Source organism: Zea mays, chromosome 9 (assembly GCF_902167145.1).
Source record: "Zea mays cultivar B73 chromosome 9, Zm-B73-REFERENCE-NAM-5.0, whole genome shotgun sequence".
Taxonomy (NCBI): Eukaryota; Viridiplantae; Streptophyta; class Magnoliopsida; order Poales; family Poaceae; genus Zea; species Zea mays.
Genome location: NC_050104.1, coordinates 148,721,375 through 148,749,003, shown reverse-complemented (window position 1 = coordinate 148,749,003; position 27,629 = coordinate 148,721,375). Strand labels below are relative to the sequence as shown.

General features: G+C 43.6%; 3 protein-coding genes and 1 long non-coding RNA gene across 5 annotated transcripts; all 4 read left to right on the top strand.

Moving 5' to 3' along the window:
• The first annotated feature begins 962 nt into the window (after positions 1-962).
• LOC100274868 (IRK-interacting protein) lies at positions 963-2,898 on the top strand. 2 transcript variants are annotated; one of them, NM_001149129.2, is made up of 2 exons: positions 963-1,463; positions 1,546-2,898. In NM_001149129.2, exons 1-2 carry the CDS (start codon positions 1,428-1,430, stop codon positions 2,797-2,799), a joined length of 1,290 nt encoding a protein of 429 aa, NP_001142601.2. In that variant the 5' UTR covers positions 963-1,427; the 3' UTR covers positions 2,800-2,898. The 2 variants fall into 2 exon arrangements, with proteins under 2 accessions (NP_001142601.2, NP_001336116.1); NM_001349187.1 differs by having other exon boundaries at positions 963-2,898.
• Positions 2,899-3,541: 643 nt separating this feature from the next.
• LOC118473473 (uncharacterized) lies at positions 3,542-14,468 on the top strand. Its single transcript, XM_035962853.1, has 9 exons — positions 3,542-3,871; positions 5,184-5,246; positions 5,380-5,890; positions 6,164-6,558; positions 6,651-6,821; positions 6,951-7,137; positions 12,749-12,814; positions 13,953-13,988; positions 14,440-14,468. Exons 1-9 carry the CDS (start codon positions 3,542-3,544, stop codon positions 14,466-14,468), a joined length of 1,788 nt encoding a protein of 595 aa, XP_035818746.1.
• A 491-nt stretch (positions 14,469-14,959) lies between these two features.
• On the top strand, positions 14,960-16,379 carry LOC103639355 (ribonucleoside-diphosphate reductase large subunit-like). Its single transcript, XM_023301098.2, has 6 exons — positions 14,960-15,137; positions 15,221-15,303; positions 15,506-15,771; positions 15,862-16,093; positions 16,167-16,244; positions 16,368-16,379. Exons 2-6 carry the CDS (start codon positions 15,298-15,300, stop codon positions 16,377-16,379), a joined length of 594 nt encoding a protein of 197 aa, XP_023156866.1. The 5' UTR covers positions 14,960-15,137; positions 15,221-15,297.
• Positions 16,380-16,763: 384 nt separating this feature from the next.
• On the top strand, positions 16,764-18,009 carry LOC111590107 (uncharacterized). The gene is made up of 4 exons (XR_002749189.2): positions 16,764-16,836; positions 17,116-17,175; positions 17,456-17,515; positions 17,616-18,009. It is a non-coding gene; the product is annotated as an uncharacterized lncRNA (long non-coding RNA).
• The last annotated feature ends 9,620 nt before the right edge of the window (positions 18,010-27,629 follow it).

Below are 27,629 nucleotides of genomic sequence, written 5' to 3'. Positions count from 1 at the left end.
TACTCAAGTTTTAAAATTATATATATAATCTTAAAGATCTTCTATATTTTTTGAGGGCTTTTAAAATGAAATAGTGTCTGGGCTGGCACGTGCACTATTAGGTATTAATGTCGTATAGTGCCGGCACGGCACGATTAGGCACTATAGTGTAGTGACTGGACCGCTGGTTAGACACTAGTGTCGGCACGGCACGACACGATTATTAATAATGTCATGCCTAACAGTGCCGTGCTTTAGTGCTGTGTCGGGCTGGGCGGCTATGTCCGACCCTTTCCATGGCAACCGTGATTGTTTACTCCTACCTGGGCTCTGAACTGCTCCATTCATGACCTACTACTCTCGTCAGAGGTGCATGCAACCAGCCCGCGCGATCCATCCGCAGGCGTCGTCTTCCCCGCGCGCTCTGCCGCGAGCGACAAGAGAGAGCCTGGCGGTCGGCGCCGGGCGCCTGCGACTGGCATAGCCGTTGCGAGCACGTGTGCGAGTGACAAAGGGCTGGCATTCACTTCGCCGCTCGGACCACGGATCGTGTCTCCACCAGTCCACCTCATCGGACTCCGCTCCGAATTCATTCGAGCAAGCCGGGCGACGCCGGTCCAGAGTCCAGCAGATCGAGCTCCTGGTTCCTCTTGGCAATGGCAAGTGCTCTGCTGGCGTTTTTTTCTTTTCTTCTATTGCGCTTCGTTTCGTTACTCTCCGAGATACGTACCAACAAATCGCATGATAGACCTGAACTGTGGAACATGATCTGTGGATGGCGTAGCAGTATGTGCCTGTAGCACGTACTGCGTGCTTCGAGCACTCGTGTCCCGACAGACGCTTCGGTGTGACACGTTGCAGCATAGAACAGACGGTACGAGGGGGACAGGAAGCGTACGTAGTAGTAGTAGTACGTAGCAACAGTGTTCGTTTGCCCCTGCCTGATGCCCTCCAAGAACGCAGGAGCTATATTGGAGAAATATAGAATGTGATCCTTAAAAACAGATTAATCTGTCTCTACTTGGAGACAGTACTTAGAGATGCTAAGCAAGATTCAGGGAGGACGAGAGAGGAGGAACGAGGAAGACGGGAGCAGGGCATTAACCACGCACCAACGACCCGACCTGACCGCATTCAAGTCGAGCGGCGCGGGCCATCACCAGCACACCACCAGCACCTCACCACCACCGCAAGCGCCCCACAGGCGGACAGGCCACAGCGCAGCGCTATCGCGACGTCGCCACCAGGACAAGGCACACGGCAGACGGCGGCACACGGGGACGGGAAGGGCGCCCGCCGCCTCACACAGCAGGCTAGTAGCCAGTACCCCAAGAAAACCCCTAGTCACTCAGATCCCAATCAAAAGAGGAGCATCGCAGAGCTGTAGTACGTAGCACGCAGGACGGCAGGAGGCAGCGGTCATCCGCGGTGGCCGGTGAGCGGTGGCCATGGTCTTGTCTCCTTCCCCTCCCCTGCCCACCGCTGTAAGTGCGCCTCGTCTCCTCTGTTACGACGGTTCTGCCGTGCCCGAGTTGCTGAGTTCATTGCACAATGGTGCGCCGTCAGGCCTCCGAGCCGAAGCAGCAGCGAGGCGGCACCAACGCAGCGCCGGAGAAGTCCGACAAGAAGTACGCGCACGTCCCGACGCCGCTCCACCACGGCCACCGCTGCGCCAGCAAGAAGGCACCCCGCGGTGGCAAGGGCGGCGACGTCGCCGACCCCGCTGCGTACGTCGCGGCGGTGTCCTGCTCGGACTGCCGCTTCAAGCAGCGCGCCCTCGCGCCGGCGTCGCCCGGCGCCGTCATCCGCTCGCTGTTCGTCTCCCTCACCCGCCGCTCCACCCCGCGCTCGTCGCCGTCGGCCTCGGGAGGCGCCGCCGACGCCGGGGACGTCGAGCAGTGGCGCCTCGCCGCGGCCGACCTCTCCCGCCGTCTCGCCGCGGCCACGCGCACGCGGGACGAGGCGCTGGAGGATACCACGCGCCTGAAGCACTCCCTCGCCGAGCTGGAGCTCAAGCTCGCGCGCCTCGAGGCGCGCGCGCTCCCGGCCCCCGCCTTCCCCGTCGACTCCTTCCTCCGCGCCGTCTCGACCTCGCGCGCCGCCGTGCGGAACCTCGCGCGCGCGCTGTCCACCCACCTCCGCAGCCCCTCCAGCCAAGGACCGAGCCTCGAGGGCTTCCTCAACCGCGCCTTCCACGCCGACTTCGAGCTGGACACCGACGCCGGCGTCCACACCCCGGACCCGGCGGGCCGGTGCCAGGCCAACCTCGCGGCGTACCACGCCGTCGCGGTGCTCACGTGGGAGGAGGTCCTGCTCCACGGCACCAAGCACTACAGCGAGGGGCTCAGCCGCTTCTGCGACGCCAAGATGAGCGAGGTGGTGTCCTCGCTCGGGTGGGCGCGCGCGCGCCCGTGGCCTGAGCCGCTGCTGCAGGCCTTCTTCCTTGCCGCCAAGGCCGTGTGGGGCGTCCGCCTCCTGGCGCGCTCCGTCCACCCGCCGCTCCCCGTTGTGCGCGCGGACCGCGGCGCGCGCTTCGACCCGCGCTTCATGGAGGACGCCGCGGCCAGCCGGGCGGGGAGGCTGGAGCCGGCCAGCGTCAATATGATGGTGGCGCCAGGGTTCCACGTCTACCTGGCCGGCGCGGGCGTGGTGAAGTGCAGGGTCGTCTGCTTCTACAGCAGCAATAACGGCCGCACCGCCGGCCACAGAGATGGCGGGAGCAGCGCCAACGGCAGCGTGGGGATGGGGAGTAGCTGTAGTGGCATGAATGGGAGTGCTACAGACGTGGTTGATAGCTGTAACAGCAGTAGGGCAGGGTAGGGTAGTTGCACTTGCACAGGTAGAAAGAACACGGGGATTTTAACTTGTTCGTTAAAAACACGATTACTGCTGCTTGTGTGAATATGGGGTTGAATTATTAATCACGAACAGATTCTGTTAATTTTGATTACTCCCTCTGTTCCAAATCGGTACAGTGTGTTTCGAATCAGAGCATTTTTCGGAGGCATTTGATTCAGCTTTTTAATCTGCTTTTGATTTGAAAGAGAAGAAGTTAAACAAAAAGGTTTCAGCTTTTCTGCAGCTTCTTTGAAAAAATAAGCTTTTATGTAGTACAAATTTGGAAGCTGATTAGAAAATTGTATCCAAGTTTGTTATAGTATTAATAAACAAATACACCAAATAAAAACTAAAGGGAAAAGCTAACGGACACGTGTGTTTCTCTTGTTGTTTTCACTCGATTTGTACGCCGTTGGATCTGCAGGATGCTCTTTTTCATCTGTTGGATATTTTTCTCGCTGACAGAGGGTCCCTATTGCGTCTCTTCGCTTTCCGCTGTCCACTTTCCCCAATCTTTGCTCTCTGGCTGAGCGCCCGTTCATCTTCCCCAACGTCCTGCCAGCAGCCAGCAGCCAGCAGCTGTACCACGGCAAGCCAGCTCCATCACCGCTCACTACTCACTAGCTACTGGACAGCGCTTCCCTCTCTCCATCACGCCGGCGCGCACGGCTAGCTCTAGCTCCCGGAGCCGCCCTTTCATGGTCCCCGCTGTGGTCGGGACGAGATGCCTCCGCTCGCATTCCTCTGCCGCTACCTCCCCGCGAGGTTCATGCTCGCCTCCACTTCATCGCTTCAAGGAATCGAGTGTCTGTTATCGATCCTGAGTTGCGTCTGTCTGTTTGTTTCCCTGAGCAAAGGCTTCTCGCGCGCCCTCGGTTGGTGGAGAGCCCCAAGCCTCCTCCTACTGCCTTTAGTGCTCCACAAGTTCGTTGCGTCTCAGCTCTTCAACCACGGCGACGGCACAGCGAAAGAGGCTTGTTACCCCAACCCGGCGCAGGCATTTCAGGCTGAGAACAAGCAACCGGAAGAAGCACTGGACTACGCATCCACGTTTGTGCACCGTTGGATCTGCCATATGCTTTTTTTTCATCTGTTGGATATTTTTCTGTCTACTGTCGCTGACAGAGGGTCCCTATTGCACTGTTTGATTTTTTACTTAGGCGTCTTTTCACTTTCCGCGCGTTGTTCACTTTCCCCAACCATTGCCCTCTGGAATGCGACGGAGCGTCGGTTCACTTTCCCCAACGCCCTGCCCTCTGGAATGCGTGAGAACGAGGGCCGACGAAGCTTCCCACGACGTGCTGTTGTTTGTCGGCAAGGTCTCCGCCCTCCCCATTTCTTCTGCTCCTCTGTTGCTGGCAGCCGTCGGGCTATCCAGGGGAGGGGGCGGCGATTTTTTTCTCTGCTGCTCGTGCTGTTCGTGTTGCTGGCGATCGGCGGGCTGTCCGGTAGGAGATGAGAGAAGGCAATTTCTGTGACGCATAGTGGCGGAGTCGGCTCCCCGGTGGCGATTTCCTGATCTCGCGCTGGTCCATGATGAGTTGCTGTAGAGGGGGAGGTGGCTCTGATGGGATCCATGTTTGCTGTCAGCGGAGGAGCTGTGGTGAAGTGGGTGGCTCTACTGCTCCAGCCCACGGCGATGGGGCTCCAGCGTGTGTTGACATGGTTGATCCGGTGAGGGAGTATCAGTTTTTTTGTTTTTGCTCCTCGTTTTTGTTCTTGTGCATAAGTTTTTTTGACATGTGTGCTTGCTTTTTTCCTTTGAGGCCATTGGCGTGGAAGCGTTGTAGACTTTTGTTTAGTTGTGTGATCTTGCTTCCAGTTAGGTTAGTTGGACCAAATGAAGTTGTGTAGAAAACTAGTTGGATTGTGCAGCTAATTTTGTCCCCTGCTCCTTAATGTTCAGATTCAAGTGAAATGTCCCCTACTCCTATTGTTTAGATTCCAGCGAAGTGTAATTATTTGTTGTGTTTGAACTGCATTTGGCAACTCGAGGTTTTTTAGCCAGGGTAGGTGGAAATATTTTTAAATTTGTTGATTGTTTTAGAAGAAGCTATTTTCTGGAGGTGGTTTTCAGGTTGTACTAGTTTGAGGACATGCAACACTTTAATTATAGATGATAAAGTGTCTCTTAATTTAATCTTGTTTTGAACATTTGGGAGAACTGCAATGACATGCAAATTTGCAGAGTCGATTGCAAGATGTAAAAGGATGGAAGGATTCCAAACTTCTGTGCTTAATGCTGATTTCCATATACCATTATCATTAAGATTTCACATATTTAGTGACCATAACAATCATTTGTCCAGACATTTGAATTGTAGTTCTTGGAGTTCATGTATGACCACGTTTTTTTGTTTTTGCAGGCCATTATTTCCTCTCCTATGATTAAGTTGATCGAAACTTTTGCTGGTTTTTGTAAGGCTCAGGTTGTTTGTTCTTGATCATTTTTTTCTGTATTAGTTCGCCATTGTATATTTTTATCTTCACTTTTTTTGTTTCATTTGGTTGTTGTCTCAATTTTTTCTATATTTGTTATTCATTTTTTATTTTTCTATATAGAGAGCTGCCTATAGAGAGAAGGTGCTAATTGAAGCAGAGAAACAGTTTCAGGACGATTTCAATTTTTTGAAGGAAAAGTTATTAGTTGATTTTGGCCAATTAGTGGATGTCCAACGTATTGACAGTATTTGCCAAGTTATGTGCGACAAGTTCAAGGGTTGTTGTTCGGTTTGCAAGACAAGGTGCATTGAAGCTGTAGTCGATTCTGTGAAAATTATGGTTGAAGCAATGTCTATCAAGCATCAGGAGATTTTGAATTCCATAGACCCTCTAGTGAAAACGATGGCTGTTAAGTCAAATGAGAAATACACCCATACTGATATCAATGTGCAACCAGCTATTGTTAAGTCAGATGAGAAAGTCGTTGTTGCGGACATTGTTGAGTCATCTGATAGGAAAGGTCTTGGTGTGGGTACTAGCAATCCACTGGTAACAGTGCCCATACATCTGAACACACCAGTCGTTTACAGGTCGGATGCAAATACTGCAACTTCTGTGAAGCCCCCAGCGGGTTAGTGTTTTAATCTCCATTTGTCTTTTTTTGGTTCCATGCACTTTATTGTTTAATGCATCTAGATTATCTCTATTATATGCTGATTTTTTTATTGTTTGTGTTCATAGCATTTTCAATTCCATGTAGATGTTTTTTGTGCTTTTAATATGTTTGTGGTTTCATGTTTAGTATCTTTTATTGATGGGTTTTTATTGCACTATTTTTTGGTCGTCATATAAAATCTATCCTAATCTGATGTATGTATATTTTTTTCTTAATTTTTTATTGTAGAGCGTGTTCATCCACTCAATAAGCGATTCCATTTCTCCAAAACTGACAAGTTGGGTCGCTTTCCACGTACAAACCTCTTCTCACCTGTGGGTCTTTTTGACCTCCACATTTCAGATGATGAAAGTGACCACAAAAAAAATACTGCACCTGATAATGCTATATGTCCACATGGGTCAGATGTCATTCCAATCGGGTTAGGTCATTCTGCTTTGCCTACATGCACCCATGGTGTTCACCCTACTCCTCCCAATGTTGTATTACAACCTTTAGTTAAGTCACATGCAAATTCCTCTAGAAGCCTTATTGAGTTGTGTCCTGAAAGTGATACAACAGCAGTAGCCAACATTGATGTACCAGAGAAGGTTGTTTCTGTGCTAGTTTCTCATGCTCAAAAGGTCTGCTATATGCCTTTTTCACTGTTCTTTTTGGTTAGGTGAGTTTCTGTTTTTTTACTTATATGTATTTCCTTTTTTGTCCTCTATGTCAGTCTCATGCTGATGGGGCAGTTCCTCCAGTGAATGCCACATTCTTTGAGCCAACATTAGCATGTAATCTTTCAACACTGAACTCAACAGAAAGGCCTAGGAAGTCCGAAGGGATAAGTGGCAAAAATCAAGATGTTATTGTTATTGACGATCATGTGAGAGCGGTTCAGGAGGTGATATTTTATTTTTCTAGCTACACTGTCCTATGTGGTCTGTTTTTATGTTTGCTATTTTATCCATTCTTTTTAATTTTTAATTTTATATCCTAAAACTCATGTTATGTTCTCCCATTTTTTATCCAGGTTCACAATGTTGTTGGTGAAATGGTTGGTGCTAGTTTACATGGCAGTAGAAGATCTAAATCAACAGCTATAGTTGACCAAATGTACAATGATAGGAATATATTCAATGATCGAGAAGCTAGGGAAAATTTGTTGGGAAATCAACTAGAAGTGGCAAATGTAGTCAGAAGTGATGTTCAGTATATTGGTGAAAATCGGTTACAAGCCCCACATCCTAATGTCCCATTACCATGTTCTGTTGTGCAATTGCGATATTATTATATCCTTTGTGGCATGGGGCGTAGCCAATAGAAAGAGTAAGTGCATCTTGTATTCTTATCCCAATGCTTGATTATTTAGTATATTTTCTCTTCATATACTTCAAGTTTTATAATAAACCCATTTTTTGTGTAGTTTTGTTGCAGTTCGGTTTTCAAAAACCACCACTGTGAATTGGGAATCTTTTGGACTGTCAATAGAACCCAATGGACATTGCGACAACTTTTTTATTGTTGGGTTCTGCCGAAAACATTTTGAAGATGTTCATCCAAGACTGTCAAAGAAACATTTCTTTTATCCCAAAGTTGGGGTAATTTTTTTCAACTCATTTTTTCCCAGATGCAATATATGATGGTTTTTTTATTTGCATGATTTTTTTGTATCAGTGTTTTTATTGAATGTAATTCTGTTTTATTTTTAAAAATTCAATTTATTACAACATTCAATGATGGAATACAACAGTCAATTTGAGGTTGAAGATCTGAGAAAATCGTTTCTGGGGGCCAATTCTGCTCTGAAGCTACATCGCTCTAATAAGGTTGTTGCTCTCTCTTTTTGTTATATTTTTAAAAAATCTTCATGCATTTTTCTATTTTTATCCTTAATTTCTCTCAATCTGTTTTTCAGTTGTACTTTCCGGTGTGCCACTCGAAGCATTGGTTTTTGTTCTTTGTGGATTTGAAGAATAAGCGTTATGTTTCCTTGATTCATATTTTGATGAAGATGATCCTTTCCAGTGCTTTGTTAGAGATAAGCTTGTAAGTCATATTGTTCTCCATTTTTATTTTTTACTAAGTCTATAAGTTGTTTTAAATTCTATTTTTTGTGTTTTCCATTTTCTCAAACTTTTTTTGTGTTGTATAGATTCGTGTGTTCAAAGTCCTTTGGTTATTATATTCTGAATCAAACATGGATCTATCATCATTCAAAATTTTGTATCCTGCGGTACCAAAGCAAGAAAATACGTACGTTCATTTTTATCCTTTTTTATTAGAACCTAGTTTTCATTTTTCTATTTTAGTTTTTGTTTTTATAATTTATATGGTTTCAAATCAGAGTTAATATATTATTTCTTGTAGTAATTTTAATTTTTCTTTTTTAGGCACGATTGTGGTATTTTCACTTTAAAGTATATGGAATATTGGGATATATCTGTTGACATGATGTTAAAGTTCCGTGCTGAGAATATCCCTCAAATCCGAATTTCACTAGCCAATGAGCTCTATTTTAGTGAGAAGAATACCGAAGACAAGTCTCTTGTTCGCAACATGTTTCTTCAGGTTTTGTGATTTAAATTAAGTGTTTGTTTGGGTTCTAGGGTTGCAATGTTTCATTTAATTTCTTGTTCTATGTCAGTTTTCATTTATGTACATTCATCTATTTTGTTGTAGTTTGTTCTTTTTTTGTTTTTGAAAACAGAAGAGTTTATTTGGTAGGGGTCATTGTTAGGTTTTTTGGTGATGGTGGGGTGGATTTGCTGGATTGTTTATTTTTATGTTGGATTTCTGTTGAGGTTGTTTATGTTCAGTTGTTAAAATTTTCTTTCTATTTTTGAACACAAACTAATATATGTGGCGTGAATTGCTTATGTTAGTTAAGCTAAATTTTGGAGCTCATGATTTTTTTGCTTCAACCTATAACTTGTATGTTTTTCTGATGTCGGAGTGGTAGGATTGGTAGCATTCAGTCTAGGATTGGTGTTCTGAAACCCCCCCATGCATTAGTCAAAATTTTACATGCCCAATTTTTTTCAAGATATATATAATCGCTCACATGATCTATAAAACTGGTGTTGCAATTGATATATGATCTTTTTGAATGAAAGTTTGCAAATGAACTAACTGCTTTTAGTTTGGTGAACTATGTTGTCCATTATTCTAATATGAAGCAAAAAGACCCTTTGTGCTAATATAATGACTACTAATGTAGATGCGTAAGAAAATAAAAAATATAGATAAAATGGTTACTTTAGGTATTTTCTCTATTGTCACATCTCAATATGCATTTCATAACCATCATTTTTGGACCTCAACTATATACTAATTCTTTATAAAGAAGAATAAGCATGTCTGTTTATATGACAAAACAATTTTTTAGTAGTTGGTGGCTTTCTCTTTTTTTCAGAGTTTGTTGCCATAGGACACGGTAATTTATAATATTTATATCTGGAAATGATTCTTGTGAATATTCATTCAGTATAAAACATATCATTGTTTAAGCCAATTTTTTTGCTAACGCCATTACCTATTACATTCTGATAAACTAGCTTTTTGCCTTATTGTATATCTTCATAATTCTTTTTTCTAAAATTGTAACTAATTACGACCGAACTTAAAAAATTGCTATTACCAAATCAAACTATCCCAATCAACTGACCGTATTGTTTTTTGTAAGATGTAATTATTTTTGTTTCATTCTTTTTTGCTTTGTGTGTGTGTTTCATGGTGTGGGGGTGCTTTTAGCGGTGTACAGTTTTTTGTGCTCCGTCTTTTTTTCCTCTAATTTGCTTTATTTTTTGTTTTTTTAAAACCAGAATATTGATCCACGGATTGTCCAGTAGCAAAACCCAAATATTCCAATTTAGCTGATCGCGTTATCGTTGGATGTTCGGAGGAGCAATGGCAGAGACCAAGCATCTTTATTTTTTTCTCGTTCTCAAAAAGTGTACCACCAATTTGCAATGACTCCTGAATCAAACAATGTCAAGTTTTAGTCCATACCATTTTTCCAAATAAAATCACTTGTTCTAAGTGACGTTCATTTCTACGTTGATACTTATATGACATATGTAATATAAATGTATGCATGCACTTTTTCTATCCGTTCAAAAAGTTTTTGTTTTACTTTTTATTGTCCCAGCAGGATCTTTTTGTCAACAGTTTTTTTACCCAAACGAGTTACATGCCTTAACTGAATATATAAAACAAATTCAGCCTTTTGGTGTTCGTACTAATTCTAAATTTTAGAGTCTATCCCTTCACTTCTTCCCCATTGAAACGTTCTTCTTTTTTCTCCATTTTCCTGCATCTTCATAGCATGAGTGGGTGGTGGTTCTGTGGGAGCGGAGCGGTAACACTACAAGTTGCTGATCTTTTCATCTTCTTCTTCTCTTTTCCTTGTGGGCCTGTGATCATAGAAAACAACACATATTTGTGGATCAATCTAATTTTGTTCAATTTATATTTTTAGGGGGGATGGGAAGAAAAAGATTTAAAGTTAATGTAATTGTTTAAAAACACTAAGCGGGATGTGTTTTCAGTTAGACGTACTTGCTGCTGCATTGTTTGTTTTCTTGTTTTTTTTCTGCTCTGCCTTCTTCATCTTGCTGCGGATTTCCTCTACTATTGGTTTTAGCCTTGTAGGTTTTTTTGGCCTTCCTTTCTGTTTCACTGCTTCAGGGTTCTTCAGAATTTCAACTATTGGTCTGCTCTGATTTTCAGCATTGTTCCCTCCCACTGTTCCTGTCCAAGGTCCCCCTATTATAACTTCTTCTGATGATAGCATTTGGCAAACCTTTTCTTGTAGTTTGTCTAATTCTTCAGATATATACTGCATAGTCTTCTCTGTTTTTGCTGCTGCTGATGTGAGCAATGCTGCTTTCTGACTCAATAGGTTATGCCTTAGTACTGGATGAGTTGCCATTGATGCATGCATCAGTGGTGCATCTTTTTGGTTTTGTTTTTTCTTCCACCTGTCCATTATGTATTCCTCTGGGATTTTCGTGAGCCCTTCTTCAATGATTACTTTAAGTATGTGGGAGCATAAAATGCCATCCTTGTCAAACTTGCCGCATACACAAGTGAACTCTTCCATTCCATATGTTAGGTTAGCCATAACAAGGTACCTCCTTGTTTTATGTGGTTTGTGTTCCTGGTTTGTTTTTGGATACACCTCAAAAGTATGCGGGGCAGCTGTTATGTTGTAACTTAGTTTTGGGGTTGTTTGGAACTGGGACTGGAATTTTTTGAATATGTTTCTATTGTATGCTTCTTGTGCTTGCCTCTCTATTGTATATCCAAACATTAGTTCCTTTGGACGTTTCCGATTGCTTTCATTATCCTCATACTCCTCTGACACATTCACTTGTTCCACAATCCTTTGGTACTCACGCAAGAAGCTAATCACACTATAAGTTGAAGCCACATTGTCTTTAAACCTTGAGTTTGTGCCCTCGCTTCTTCCTGTACTTTGCAAGAATGGGAAGAAGTCATTTTTGAAGTATACCGGTATGAACCTAGCTCTTGTTTCCCACATTTTGTTGAAATACTTATTGTTTTCTAGGTGGTAGTCCTCAACCATTTTCTTCCAGTCCCTCTCAAATTCATGCACAGTTAGTGAATAGTTAACTATGTCCTCAAAGTCCTCTGCCATTCCTAAATTTCTTGCAAAGCAATTTCCGTTTTTCTGGTAGCATTTGCTTTTTATGTGGAAGAAGCAATTCCTATGCACTGTTTCAGGGAAGACCTCTTTGATTGCGGTTCTCATTGCTTTATCTTGATCTGTTATTATTGTTCGAGGGTGTTTTCCTCCCATGGCCTCAAGGAATGTGCTGAATATCCACTTGAATGTTTCTATTGTTTCATCAGAAATGAATGCACATGCGAACAAGCATGTATGTGCATGCCCTGTAACTCCCACAAATGGCGCAAGTGGTAGGTTGTACTTGTTAGTCATGTATGTGGTGTCGAAACTGATGCAATCTCCATACATCTCGTAGTATTTCAAAGATGTCCCATCAGCCCAAAACATGTGCTTCACTTTTTTATCTTCTCCAATGACAATTCTATAGAAGAAATTGGGATCTTCCTTCTGTTTTTCCTGGAAAAACTGCAGTGCTTGTGTCATATCATTTCCTGTTACTTCCTTGTTTAATTTAGTTCTGTAGTTACTTACATCTTTTTTTTTGTACGGCAATGCTGTCATACCTCCTCTCAGATAAGACAATATAGCAATCATCTTTCGAGTAGGTATGTTGTTGTGGTTCAATGTTCGTATAACTCCTTTTTCCATTTCAGTCATGTATTTATGTCCGCTAAACATGTTGTTGCTGTCTGCTGGTCTGAGATCATGATTGTGTTCCAAGTCTAACCTATCGATCACCCACTTCTGTTGATGTTCTTTTATAACCATGACTACTCTGCAGTCTGTTTTAACCTGGACATTTGTATTCCTTTTTGGCCCTTTCTCGCTCCCCTGATGTTCTATGCAATTATCTTGTTCCTGCTGATCAGCTTTTTTTGTTTTGCCATGCTTGTTACATTTCAGCTCCACCTTTGTAACCTCATTGTTTCTTTTTTTGTTGGAAGTTCTGAAAGTGTGGGTGATTGCTGGTTTATAACCAGCCAAAAACCCATAGAAGAATAAGAAGTGCTCTGCATCTCCCCTGGTCTTAAATTCCATCCCAACTTGAGGTGTACATTTGTTGTCTATTGGTGCATTGTTTCCTTCTAATGCAGCTATCTGCTCACTCATAATGAAGGCATCGATCTGATCCTCTGTTAACTCTTCTTCACTTCCATCTGTTTTTTTAAATTCTGCAGCATCAAAGTTTTCACGAGCACTTGATGTTTCAACTGCCCTTCCATCTACATTTGGTGCACAATCAGGTAGTTGTTCTACATGCATTCCTTCAAAGAGATCTCTGTGGTATACTGCTTCACCATATTTAGATGCACCGGCTTCAATGCATCCCCCAAATGTCTCCTACATAAATACCCGTTATTTTTGTTAGTTGTTAGTTTATTTTTTTTTATTTTGTTTTGTTCTCAAATGTGTATTTGTCTGCATGATCAGATCATTTGGAGTTTTCGAGATGGATGATTTCGTACCTCAGCGTATGCACTTGAACATCCATCCACTTCAAAATTCTTGTATGTATTCTCCTCTGAGTTATGCTGCATATGTTTATTGCTTTTTTCCCAAGCTCCACACCTTTCCTTGGACATGTTTGCATCTGCAAGCAGGGTGTCGCTCTCAAGAATCATTTGTGTGTATGTCTCCCATGGCTTTTCTAGTGTGGTGTTGTTCATGGTTTCATTTTGTGTGTCCATGCCACTATGCATTTCATTGCATTCATCACTTGCTGATTCTCCTTGTGAGTTACGTATCTGTTCCATCATCAGGTCCATGTATCCCCCTGCATAATCATCAAGGCTCAATCAAATATTCATATTATATTTTCTGTGATAGGTGCATATTATTTTTTGTGTGTGTAGGGTGGCTGGGGTTTTCGTGCATTTTTTATTACCTGGTTTGACACATATGGGAACGACATTTGTGTGCACATCTGACTGCTTGGTGATTGTGTTGTTCCACTCTGAGTCAAAGAGGTTCCAGCCATCTATATTTTTGTTTATGCATTCATAAAAATCACAAAAGTCAGTTTTCAAACATGTGAATAGATTATCTTTCTCAATTGTAATTTCTAGAATTGAGATATAGCTACCTGACTACTTCCAATTATTCACAATATATACTGTTGAAAATTGTTGATTTCATCTTGCGAGAATATGTTATTTTCTCTGACAGTCTTGGTAGTGTCATATTCATGAACCTGCAAAAGGGAAACAAAATTATGATCAGTTGTTTTTTTTGCATTGGCACATAAATTTAGGTGCCCATGGCTTTGTTCTATATGATGTTTTTTGCAGCAAAGGCAGTAGATCACTTTTTTGGGGTGATGCAGGAGGAGCTTTTTTAAGAGGCCATGCATGTTATGACTTTTTTTTGAATTTGTTTTTGCAGACCTTGTTTATGGACATATAGCTAGACGAAATGCAGGTATGTTACCGCTGCTTTTTTTATCTCTTATCATTGTGCTATGCAATTCATTTTTGTTGTTGTGGCAGCTGTTGTGCTCTAGTCATCAAATAAGAAGGCATAGGTTGAGAAGATCATGGAGACCAAGCAAGTTTGGAGGCGGAGGCGTAGGGGCAAGTTCATGTAATAGGTTTGTTTTTTGTGTGGCAGATCATCATTGGATGGCTAATGGATAGTGTCAGGTTTCTCTCCAATTGCAGAGGTAATACAATCAAAGGTTCAGGGTTAGCCAAAAGTTGATGTATATATCTATCTTTTTTTGAAGTTCCTGTGTAATTTAAGATGTATGTGTTTTGGCGATTTTGCTTTTTTGGCATCGTGGGGGATTTTTAATTGGAGTCTAATTGGAGGAGGGGATGACAAATCTAATATGAGTTATTTTTACTTTTCTGTCTGATTCATGTGTTTGCAGGTTATTTTTACGTGGGTAGCACTGATTGAATGAGAGAAACAACATTAAAATGAGGGCGTGGGGCTCATATGTGAGTACCTTTTCAATTTCTTTGCCTCCACTGTCTCCTCCCATCTTTTTTTGTACTTTTTGTGCCCTTCTTTTCCTTGTATCTTTTGAATGCGTTTGCTCCTAGGGTTGGTTTTGGGGTTGCTGGCGGCTGGGGAGTAGGGGGAGTTGATCGTGCTTTTTTTTTCTGTGTAAAGGCTTTAGGGTTTTTTGTGGCCTTTTGTTTTTGGACCACTTTTTGTGCCACTTTTTTCTGTTGGGGAGTATTGGGTTTGTTTTTTTTGTGGGCTACGTACTTTTTAGGCCCATTTTTTATCCTTTTTATTTTTTGTTTTTAGTACTTTGTTTTGGGGCCCTTTTTTGTATCTCTTGTTGAGCCTTTTTTATATCTTCTTTGTTGGGCTTTTGTTTTTTATTCCAAAGGTTCAATTTTTTGCAGGGGGCTGCTCACCGGTTATTGCTACTCTCTCACACACATATGTTCTTGCCACTCTCTCTCTCTCTCTCTCTCACACACACCAGTTGTTTGTCTTTCTGTCTGTGCTGACGTGGGGTTGTTGCCCCTGTTCTCTGTCGTGATTCGTGAAGCTGGTGGCGAGGATTGTTGTATCGAACCTGCACAAGAACACGAAGAAGTCATTCTCGGAGACGTAAGTAACGACTGACTTTGGTCTAATTTCATTCATTCATTTGGATTGGGTGGTGAGTTGGGGTGTGGCTGTTGTGGATGCAGGTTTAAGGACATGTACATGCAAACAAGAGATCCAGGCTGATGCCCCTCTGGTCACTGAAGATGTTTATGAAATCATCATGAAGGTGAGATTCTGGTTTTCCCCTGACACATTTCTGACAGGGGCACCTATGTAGACAGTGCTGATCTGTTTCTGGCAGTTGAATCCATTGTTCCATTCGTTTTTTACAAGGCTGTTTATCTCATACAGTAAATTTGTTGTGCCCTGCACAACACACCTTGTTGTAAATTGGCCCTCACATGATTCCAAATGATGTTACATTTCAGAATGCTGCTCGCTTGGACAGTGAGATAATTTATGATAGGGATTTCGACTACGACTATTTTGGCTTCAAAACTCTAGAGAGGTCTTACCTGTTGAAGCTTGATGGTAAGGTCGTTGAAAGGCTACAACAGATGTTAATGAGGGTTTCACTGGGGATACACAAGGAAGACATCGAGTCTGCCATCAGGACGTACCATCTGATGTCCCAGCGCTGGTTTACTCATGCTTCACCGATGCTTTTTTCAATGCTGGCACGTCGAGGCCCCAAGTACTGTGTCTTGTTTCCCTCCAGATGATGTCATTGTGGGTTCTGAAATTGTTGATTTACTGTTGCTTTTTCTGTGATGCAGTTAAGCAGCTGTTTTCTTATATGCATGAAAGATGACATCATTGAGGGAATCTATGAAACCCTCAAAGAGTGTGCTGTAATAAGCAAATCTGCTGGAGGAATTGGTGTCTCAGTTCATAATGTCTGTGCTACTGAGAGTTATATTCGAGGAACAAATGGAACATCAAATGGAATTGTTCTTATGTTACGTGTCTTTAATGATACTGCTCGCTATGTTGATCAGGGTGGTGGCAAAAGAAAGGTTATGTTTCTTCATTATCGTCGCTTTTAGTTCCTTCATCTTCAGAAATTCTAACCAGCTTCTAAAACTTTAGGTGCATTTTGCTGTATACTTGGAGCCTTGGCATGCTGATATTTTTGAGTTCCTTGATCTGAGAAAGAACCCCGGGAAGGTATTCTATCTTGTATGTTGTCATTACACATTTTTTCCATTATGTTTGTTATATACATGTAAATGATCAGCCACATGATGCTGGAAAATATGTTAATAATAGACATATGGGTTGTAACTCCAGGAGGTGTTTTGATGTGCATAGCACTCAACTGTTTGTTATCTTCTAACATGTTTTGATATGTGCCAACTGAATGGCATATGGTTCTTCCTTTTTGGGTCTGTTATAGTTTTTGCCCTGAAATGGGAAAAGTCATGTGTTTATAACCCCAGAAAAGCAGTTGTGTGCCTGTGTTCTGTTGTAAATCGCATTGGATACGGTTAACGCAAAAGCTTACTTTCATGTTTATAACCCCAGAAAAGAGGTGTTTTGCTGTATTTTTTGTTTTGTTTTGCTGCTGCTGTTTTGGTGTTGCTTACTTTCATGTTTTTGTTTGATGTTTGTTTTGATGTATTATATTGTAATAATTAGTATTGTATGCTACTATGCTTTTTTGTTCCATGTATGATTTTGTTTTAGTTTGTTTTTCTAGGTTCTTAAGGAATCAAGTGACGAGGAAAGGGAGCAAGCTGAAGAGATGATGAAGTACTAGGTATTTTTGTTTTGTTTTGCGGCTGCTGTTACGGTGTTGCTTACTTGTAATGTTTTGCTGCTGCTGTTACGGTGTTAGATGTTTCCATGTTGTTGATGTTTTTTGTTTTGTTTTCTTTGCTGTATTTTTTGTTTTGTTTTGCTGCTGCTGTTTTGGTGTTGCTTACTTTCATGTTTTTGTTTGATGTTTGTTTTGATGTATTATATTGTAATAATTAGTATTGTATGCTACTATGCTTTTTTGTTCCATGTATGATTTTGTTTTAGTTTGTTTTTCTAGGTTCTTAAGGAATCAAGTGACGAGGAAAGGGAGCAAGCTGAAGAGATGATGAAGTACTAGGTATTTTTGTTTTGTTTTGCGGCTGCTGTTACGGTGTTGCTTACTTGTAATGTTTTGCTGCTGCTGTTACGGTGTTAGATGTTTCCATGTTGTTGATGTTTTTTGTTTTGTTTTCTTTGCTGTATTTTTTGTTTTGTTTTGCTGCTGCTGTTTTGGTGTTGCTTACTTTCATGTTTTTTGTTTGATGTTTGTTTTGATGTATTATATTGTAATAATTAGTATTGTATGCTACTATGCTTTTTTGTTCCATGTATGATTTTGTTTTAGTTTGTTTTTCTAGGTTCTTAAGGAATCAAGTGACGAGAAAAGGGAGCAAGCTGAAGAGATGATGAAGTACTAGGTATCACTCCCTCTGCCCCTTTGATTTTGGTTCGCATCATTGTAATGTCTATCATGATGTATGATTTGTTTGTGAGTTGTTGCTTTATCTTTTTTTCTAGATTTGTGTCTGAGTAGCAAAATTCCAGAAGTGTTTGGCATCATGCAGGCAACTACTGTTATGTGAGCACATAAAATTTGTGTGTGTTTTTTGTGGAAGAGGTCATTTTTGCTGTTCTACATCCATCTTTCTCAACAAGAAAAACAAGACAACATGTTAAATATTAACACATCAACTTGTATTATTATTTTTGTATATTAGGTTTATTTTTTCTCTATTTTTAGGGCATTTTTATTATGACCATTAGATCTTGATCTAGTGGATATGAGATGTGTGTGTTTTGTGTTTCCAAAACACACAGTTTTTCTTAAAAGAAATATGTGTGTTTTTTCAGCTACAAACACACGCGTGTTTTTAGGCATAAATTGTCCATGTGCTGTATAGACAGTCCCAAACTAAAACATAATAACAATAATTGAGTGGTATAATAAATTTTTAATAAAATTATTAAAAATAGAATTGTAAAATTTATTTATTTATAAAAATATCAGGAACACCAATGTAAAAAATGATTTTAAATTAGATATATTTTTTAAGAGATATAGTTAGACAAAGTACATAAAAACAATATACAATTTGCTTATAGTGGACAACTCACAACAATTTAAAACAAAACGACTTTCATTTTTTTCTTATAGTAATTTTTTCATAGCAGACAGCTCACATCGGTTTTTTAGTCTTTAGTCGTGCAGTGTTTAGTCAAGCAACCTTTAGTCGAGTAGCGTTTAGTCAAGCAACCTTTGTCGAGTAGCGTTTAGTCAAGCAACCTAAAGTAAAGCATTCTTCAGTCAAATGGGTGAATGATTTTCAGTCGGACGATCTTTAGTCGGATAAACGATTTTGAGTCGAGTATTTCTCATTTGGGTAACCCTCATTCACGCAAAATCTTAAGTCGTATATCATACACGTAAGCATGACACGACACCTGTTGGTCGAATACAAGATGAGATGAGAGATTCATTTGAGAAGATTTTTTGGGACTATCGAGTTGATTGCTACTCAAGTCAATTTAAAGCTCGGTGGCTACACCCAATAGAAAAAGACATCGGAAAAATATATGTTTAAAAATACAACTAGTTGGCTCAGCAGAATACATCACTCGTATGGTCTTCGTGAAGGAAAAGCACTCTTATTCCTCAAGTCTCGAGCCAATTATTCTAAAAATTGGCTTGAGCCTTGGTGGCTTGTGGGGGATAGATATTCCCTAGGTCTTTGTAACCTAAATTTAGTATATGGGTCGTTGTCGGTACCCTGAAACTAGGGTACCCCCTGCTACTGTACAAAGACGAAGAACCCACGCGGCTATCCCTTAGTCGCGTGGTAGAAGTGCTGTGTGTGGGACCAAGCCACGGCTCGCCCCAATCTCAGGCGGCTATTCTAGGTCCACAGCAGCACCCGACCCTACCACATGGGCGGGTCCGAGGCCGCCACGTGTCCAGAGAAGGTGGCATACTCCAAAGCATCAACAGTGAGTCCGGACCCCACGGGAGAGCGCCGGACCCCCGAATGTATAGTCCGGACTCCCAAGGGTGGTTCCAAACCCCCGGATATACAGTCCGGACCCCCAAGGTTGGTCCCGGACCTCCACGTGTGCAAGCCGGACCCCTGGAATGGGATCCGGACCCCTCTGTATGGGGTCTGGGTCGCCCACAGTGGGGTCCCAAGGTCCCAGGACAGAACGTACACGGGCCTTGGGCAGGACCCAGACGGGGGTCCAGTGCCGACACGTGTCCAGGCCTAGTCTAGTGCAGACCTGTCCGCATACGCCTCTGCTCCCCGCCCAGGCGGAGACCCGATGCAGCCACATGGCTTACTGCGTGTGACGTAAGCCAGCGGGCGGAGCCTGACGTAAGGCCCCCGGGTTACGCGGCCCCTACATTTATTACGGATAAGGCGCGCCGCCTGCCCACTCCGCTGACAGGCGATGTGTTGCCTCGACATTTAATGAGCCCTGTCCATTTCGCAGGCGACGTTCCTATCCATTCCACTGGCAGGCGATGTGCTGCCTCCGCATTTAATGAGACCTGTTCATTCCACTGGCAGGCAGCGACCTGTCAGTCCCACAGGCGGCAAGCCTGTCCGTTCCACTAGCAGACTGCACGACCATACTGCCATGTGCGCTACGCCATCATTACTCGTACGTTACCAAGGAAGCTGCCGCCTCACGTCAACGTTGCGCGTGCTGCGGACAACATGGGCCTGGAGATTGCACAGACGACACCTGCATTAGTTGCTCTAGGTATTCCATCCGTTATGTTCCTGGGCCTACATGTCGGGGCTCAGCAACCTTGTATGTGCCTCCCTTGAGCTATAAAAGGGAAGGCACACGACGTTACAAGGCAAGCTCTCAGACTCACACTGACTCAAGCCAACTTAGACCCTCGAGAAGTTCTCTAAGCTCTCGAGCACCAGCAATACAACACACAGTGGAGTAGGGTTTTATGCTCCGGTGGTATAAACCACTCTAAACCCTTGTGTTCTCGTGTGTTCTTACACCTTCCGACAACAGGCAAAATGCTTAGGCACCCTCCTCATCTTAGAATTTAGGGCGGGTGCATTCTACCACCCGGCCAGAGATTTCCTCTCCGACATTTGGCGCGCCAGGTAGGGGGCTTGGCTTTAGATTTTTGCTTGTTTTCCTGCTCGACACCATGGTCCATATCGTCGAGCACCACGGCAGGGCCTCCAAGGACTTCCTGACGGAGGAGGAGGCTGTGTCGTCCATGCCATGGGCCTCCAGCCGCCCTACGCCTGTTGCTGTTGCTATGCACGCTGCGCAGCAGCACACTCCCGCTCAGTCGTCTCGGGCACCGTCAAGGGCTACACCCGGTGCGCTGTCCGCAGCCAGGGAGTTGTTGCGCCACCCTCCTAGCTCCACGGCCTCGCCAGGGGCCATGAAGCAGTAGCGTGACGACGTCGACCGTCTGCTCGGCATGGTGCACTCTGGCTCAGCCAGGCCCAGGCCTTGGTCATCCCGACGTCAACATGAGGCGTCGGCGTCGATGCGCTCGCCTTCAGTGAGGGCTGCGCTGACTGAGGACCTGCGGGCGGAGCTCAACCGCAGGCGTGCGGTAGAGGACGCTTCAGTCTCTCAAGAGGGGCCTGATGACCTACGGGCAGATGAAAGGGAAATGCACCCTTAGACCATTTCTAGTATATTTTGGTGATTAAGTGTCCAACACATATTGAGTGAGTTATTACATGCCAAATAGAGAATGAAGTGCAAATCAACAAGAAGATATGTTTCTAGACTTAGTTCATTTGTTTTTGTGTACTAATGAAGTTATCTAAGTGCTAAAAACAGGAAAAGAAAGGATTGGAAAAGAGTGTCTGTGTGCAGCCAAGACTTAGTTCGGCTTGGCACACCGGACTATCCGGTGGTGCACCGGACAATGTCTGGTGCACCAGGCCAGCTCCGGCGAACTGGCCACTCTCGGGAAAACTTCGGCGGCATACGACTATAATTCACCGGACTGTCTGGTGGTGCACCGGACTGTCCGGTGAGCCAACGGCCGTCAGCGCAACGGTCGGCCGCCAAATCCGCGGGCGACGCGTGGCCCGCTCCAACGGTCGGCAGAGGGCACCAGACTATCCGGTGTGCACCGGACAGTGTCTGGTGCGCCAACTGCCACAAATCTGCAACGGTCGGCTACACCAGATTAGGAAGAGAATCGTGCACCGGACTGTCCGGTGCGCCACCCAACAGAAGGCAAGATTAGCCTTCCAAGAATGCCTCCAACGGCTCCTAGCTGCCTTGGGGCTATAAAAGGGACCCCTAGGCGCATGGAGGAGTCACCTAAGCATACTTTGAGCATTCTAAGTCTTCCACACTCCGTCTCTGAGAGCACCTAGAGGGGGTGAATAGGTGATCCTGTAAAAATTTGAAACTTAAAGCCACAAAACTTGATTAGGAGTTAGCACAATGAAATCAAGTGGCTAAGGAGAGCTCTTGTGAAGCACAATAGACACAGTGAGAACAAGCACAAGAGACACGAGGATTTATCCCGTGGTTCGGCCAAGTACAACACTTGCCTACTCCATGTTGTGGCGTCCCAATGGACGAGAGTTGCACTCAACTCCTCTCAAGTGATCCAATGATCAACTTGAATACCACGGTGTTCTTCTTTTCTTTACTCTTTCCCGTTTGCGAGGAATATCCACAACTTGGAGTCTCTCGCCCTTACAATGAGGATCAAAGTGGAAGCAATAGAGTAAGGGAGGAAAGCAACACACACAAATCCACAGCAATACGCACACACACGGCCAAGACTCGAGCTCAAATGAATATCACAAGGTTCTCACTAGAACGGAGCTCAAATCACTAAGAATGTCAAACGAGTGCGCAAAGACGGAGTGTGAATGATCAAGAATGCTCAAAGTATGCTTGGTGTGCTCCTCCATACGCCTAGGGGTCCCTTTTATAGCCCCAAGGCAGCTAGGAGCCGTTGAGAGCAATCCAGGAAGGCAATTCTTGCCTTCTGTCGGTTGGCGCACCGGACAGTCCGGTGCACCACCGGACACTGTCTGGTGCGGATTTATTTCCTATTCTAGCGCAGCCGACCGTTGAAGACTTGGAGCCGTTGGCGCACCAGACACTGTCCGGTGCACACAGGACAGTCCGGTGCCCCATCCGACCGTTGGCTCGGCCACGCGTCACGCGCGGATTGCGCGGCCGACCGTTGGCGCGCCCGACCGTTGGCTCACCGGACAGTCCGGTGCCTCACCGGACAGTCCGGAGAATTATAGTCGTACGCTGTTGACTTGGTTCCCGAGAGCAGCCAGTTGACCAGACGCCAGCCTAGCGCACCGGACACTGTCCGGTGCACCCAGACTGAGCAGAGTCTTAGCTGCTCGAGCCAAGTCTTTTCCAATTGTATTTTCTCTGATTCTAGCACTTAGACAAATATGTTAGTATACAAAAACCAATGTACTAAGTCTAGAATCATACTTTTGTGTTGATTTTCACTTCATCCACCATTTGGCATAGTTTCACACTTAAACCATTTGTGTTGGCACTTGATCACCAAAATACTTAGAAATGGCCCAAGGGCACATTTCCCTTTCAATCCCCCCCTTTTTGGTGATTTATGCCAACACAACAAAAAGCAACTAAAGGAAGTGCAACATTAATGCAAATGAGAACACAAATTTGTTTTGATTCAAATCTAGCATATTTGGATCATTCTTTGCCACCACTTGGTTTGTTTTTGCAAATCAAACTCAATTTCCTATCTCTAAGTCAAACACACTTGTTGAGGCAAGGAGAGAGGTATTCCAAGAGAAATTGATCAAGAATTCAAAAACTCCCCCTTTTTCCCATAATCAAACATTCTCCCCACAAGAGACAAACTTTTGACAATAAGAGACAATAAGAGTATTTTGACAAACCAAAAGCTCTAATTCTATTATTTTCAAAATTCTCAAGTGGTAGCTGATCCATTTCTTGCTTTGGCCTTATTTTCTCCCCCTTTGGCATCAAGCACCAAAACGGGATCAATCTTGGCCCTTAAACCCCATTGCCTCACCAAAATCTTCAAATAAGAGTAAAAAGGCAATAAGAATATGGAGATTAACTTGGAGTGAGTTACCCTCTCATCAGAGTGCAGTGGAAGTCTTGCATGGTCCAAGTTCACCTTTCCCTTTCAATCCACCTTTGAGACTAAATTAAGAAAACTCAAGCACACGGTTAGTCTCGAAGGGTCAAGTTGTAGCATTTCTCTCCTAAGTATGTGCATCATTCGCACATGGACTTGTGAGGTCCGGGGATCCTTTGCACAACTTGAGCACCATGAATAAGCAACAAAATGCATAATGGAACATGATCAAAGGCATAAAACACATGTATGCTCTATATCAATCCAAGTTACGCGAATCTAAGACATTTAGCTCACTACGCAGCCTGCAAAAGGTCTTCTCATCTAGAGGCTTGGTAAAGATATCGGCTAGCTGGTTCTTGGTGCTAACATAAAATACTTCGATATCTCCCTTTTGCTGGTGGTCTCTCAAAAAGTGATGCCGGATGTCTATGTGCTTTGTGCGGCTGTGTTCAACAGGATTGTCCGCCATACGGGTTGCACTCTCATTGGCACATAGGAGTGGGACTTTGCTCAGATTGTAGCCAAAGTCCCTGAGGGTTTGCCTCATCCAAAGTAGTTGCGCGCAATACTGTCCTGCGGCAACGTACTCGGCCTCAGCAGTGGATAGGGCAACGGAAGTTTGTTTCTTAGAACTCCAGGACACCAGGGACCTTCCTAGGAATTGGCACGTCCCTGATGTACTCTTCCTATCGACCTTGCATCCAGCATAATCGGAGTCTGAATATCCAATCAAGTCAAAGGTAGACCCCTTTGGATACCAGATCCCAAAGCAAGGCGTAGCGACTAAATATCTAAGAATTTGCTTAACGGCCACAAGGTGACACTCCCTTGGGTCGGATTGAAATCTAGCACACATGCATACGCTGAGCATAATATCCGGACTACTAGCACATAAATAAAGTAAAGACCCTATCATAGACCGGTATGCCTTTTGATCAACGGACTTACCTCCTTTGTTGAGGTCGACATGTCCGTCGGTTCCCATTGGTGTCTTTGCGGGCTTGGCGTCCTTCATCCCAAACCGCTTGAGCAAGTCTTGCGTGTACTTCGTTTGAGAGATGAAGGTGCCATCCTTGAGTTGCTTCACTTGGAACCCAAGGAAGTAGTTCAATTCGCCCATCATCGACATCTCGAATTTTTGAGTCATCACCCTGCTAAACTCCTCACAAGACTTTTGGTTAGTAGAACCAAATATTATGTCATCGACATAAATTTGGCACACAAATAAGTCACCATCACATGTCTTAGTGAAAAGAGTTGGATTGGCTTTCCCAACCTTGAAAGCATTAGCAATTAAAAAGTCTCTAAGGCATTCATACCATGCTCTTGGGGCTTGCTTAAGTCCATAGAGCGCCTTAGAGAGCTTACACACGTGGTCGGGGTACCGTTCATCCTCAAAGCCAGGGGGTTGCTCCACGTACACCTCCTCCTTGATTGGCCCATTGAGGAAAGCGCTCTTCACGTCCATTTGGAACAACCTAAAAGAATGGTGAGCGACATAGGCTAACAAAATGCGAATCGACTCTAGCCTAGCCACAGGAGCGAAAGTCTCCTCAAAGTCCAAACCTGTGACTTGGGCATAACCTTTTGCCACAAGTCGAGCCTTGTTCCTTGTCACCACCCCGTGCTCATCCTGTTTGTTGCGGAACACCCACTTGGTTCCCACAACATTTTGTTTGGGGCACGGCACCAGTGTCCAAACTTCATTTCGCTTGAAGGTGTTGAGCTCTTCCTGCATGGCCAACACCCAGTCCGGATCTAGCAAGGCCTCTTCTACCCTGAAAGGCTCAATAGAAGAGACGAAAGAGTAATGCTCACAAAAATTAGCTAATCTAGAGCGAGTGGTTACTCCCTTGCTAATGTCACCCAAAATCTGGTCGACGAGATGGTTCCTTTGAATCATCGCTCGAACTTGAGTTGGAGGGGCCTGTGGTGCTTCTTCCTCTTCAACTTGGACATCTTGTGCTCCCCCTTGATCACACGCCTCTTCTTGAGGGACCTGTTTGTCATCTTGAGTTGGGAGATGTACCATTGTTGAGGAAGAAGGTTGATCTTGCTCCTTGTGTTCCTGTGGTCGCACGTCTCCAATCGCCATGGTACGAATCGCGTCCGTTGGAACATCATCCTCATCTACATCATCAAGCTCACTTTGCTCTCTTGGAGAGCCATTAGTCTCATCAAATACAACGTCGCTAGAGACTTCAACCAAACCTGATGATTTGTTGAAGACCCTATACGCCTTTGTATTTGAGTCATAACCTAACAAAAACCCTTCTATAGCTTTGGGAGCAAATTTTGAATTTCTACCTTTCTTCACCAGAATGTAGCATTTACTCCCAAAAACTCGAAAATACGAAACGTTGGGTTTGTTATCGGTTAGTAGCTCGTATGACGTCTTCTTGAGGAGGCGATGAAGGTAGACTTGGTTTATGGCGTGGCAAGCCGTGTTCACAGCTTCCAACCAAAACCGCTCGGGCGTCTTGAATTCTCCAAGCATCGTCCTCGCCATGTCTATAAGTGTCATGTTCTTCCTCTCTACCACACCATTTTGTTGTGGTGTGTAGGGAGCGGAGAACTCGTGCTTGATCCCTTCCTCCTCAAGAAACTCCTCCACCTGCAGGTTCTTGAACTCGGACCCGTTGTCGCTCCTTATCTTCTTCACCTTAAGCTCAAATTCATTTTGAGCTCTCCTTAGGAAGCGCTTGAGGGTCCCTTGGGTTTTAGATTTATCCTGCAAAAAGAATACCCAAGTGAAGCGGGAAAAGTCATCAACAATAACAAGACCATACTTACTTCCCCCGATGCTGAGGTAGGCGACGGGTCCGAAAAGATCCATATGCAATAGCTCCACAGGTCTTGATGTAGTCATCACATTCTTGATGTGATGAGCACTTCCCACTTGTTTACCTTCTTGACAAGCTGCACAAGGTCTATCTTTTTCGAAAGTTACATTTATTAGACCTAACACATGTTCTCCCTTTAGAAGTTTGTGAAGGTTCTTCATCCCCACATGTGCTAGACGGTGATGCCACAGCCAGCCCATGCTAGTCTTAGAAATTAAGCATGCATCTAGATCGGCCTCCTCTTTTGCAAAATCAACTAAATAGAGTTTGCCGTCTAGTACACCCTTAAAAGCCAATGAACCATCACTCCTTCTAAAGACAGACACATCTACATTTGTGAATAAGCAATTATATCCCATATTACATAATTGACTAACGGACAACAAGTTATATCCGAGCGATTCAACTAAAAACACATTAGAGATGGAATGCTCGGAAGAAATAGCTATTTTTCCTAGTCCTTTAACCTTGCCTTGATTCCCGTCACCGAATATGATTGAGTCTTGGGAATCTTTGTTCTTGACGTAGGAGGTGAACATCTTCTTCTCCCCCGTCATGTGGTTTGTGCATCCGCTGTCGATAATCCAGCTTGAGCCCCCGGATGCATAAACCTGCAAGGCAAATTAGGCTTGGGTTTTAGGTACCCAACTCTTGTTGGGTCCTACAAGGTTAGTTATAATCGTCTTTGGGACCCAAATGCAAGTTTTGTCTCCCTTGCATTTGACCCCCACCCTTTTAGCAATCACCTTTTCATTTTTGCATGAAAGAACAAATTTATTATTGCATGCAAGAAATATAGTGGTAGATCCATTACACACATTCTTAGGTGCATGAGACACAGAGTTTCTCCTAGGCCTACCATTGGAACTTAAAGTGGTCATGGCATGTGAGTCAAAAGCATTATAACTCCTATCATAATGAACATTTCTAGAATATTTCATAGCCATATTTCTACCATGCATAGAAGAACTAGAAGCGGTCATAGCATGTGAATCATAAGAATAATTCCTACAAGCATTTCTAGAGAATTTCCTATCGCTATAAATGAAGGCATGATTCTTTTGATTGCTTCTAGTCATAGGAGCCTTCCCTTTCTCCTTAGCGGGGATGGGAGCCTTATGACTTGTTAAGTTCTTGGCTTCCCTCTTAAAGCCAAGCCCATCCTTAATTGAGGGGTGTCTACCAATAGTGTAGGCATCCCTTGCAAATTTTAGTTTATCAAATTCATTTTTGCTAGTCTTAAGTTGAGCATTAAGACTAGCCACTTTATCATTTAATTTAGAAATGGAAACTAGGTGTTCACTACACGCATCAACATTAAAATCTTTACACCTATTGCAAATTACAACATGTTCTACACAAGAGGTTGATTTATTAGCTATTTCTAACTTAGCCTTCAAGTCATCATTGATACTCCTTAAGCTAGAAATAGATTCATGGCACGTAGATAATTCACATGAAAGCATTTCATTTCTTTTAACTTCTAAAGCAAGAGATTTTTGAACATCTACAAATTTATCATGTTCTTCATATAAAAGGTCTTCTTGCTTTTCTAACAATCTGTTCTTCACATTC

Coding starts and splice junctions, on each gene's coding strand:
- LOC100274868 (NM_001149129.2), top strand. CDS start 1,428: ATGGTCTTGTCTCCTTCCCCTCCCCTGCCCACCGCT. Junction 1,464..1,545: donor CCCCTCCCCTGCCCACCGCT/GTAAGTGCGCCT, acceptor GTGCGCCGTCAG/GCCTCCGAGCCGAAGCAGCA.
- LOC118473473 (XM_035962853.1), top strand. CDS start 3,542: ATGCCTCCGCTCGCATTCCTCTGCCGCTACCTCCCCGCGAGGTTCATG. Junction 7,138..12,748: donor AAGTGATGTTCAGTATATTG/GTGAAAATCGGT, acceptor TAAATTCTGCAG/CATCAAAGTTTTCACGAGCA. Junction 13,989..14,439: donor TATAGCTAGACGAAATGCAG/GTATGTTACCGC, acceptor ATGTGTTTGCAG/GTTATTTTTACGTGGGTAGC.
- LOC103639355 (XM_023301098.2), top strand. Junction 15,772..15,861: donor CTGGCACGTCGAGGCCCCAA/GTACTGTGTCTT, acceptor GCAGTTAAGCAG/CTGTTTTCTTATATGCATGA. Junction 16,094..16,166: donor AGGGTGGTGGCAAAAGAAAG/GTTATGTTTCTT, acceptor CTAAAACTTTAG/GTGCATTTTGCTGTATACTT.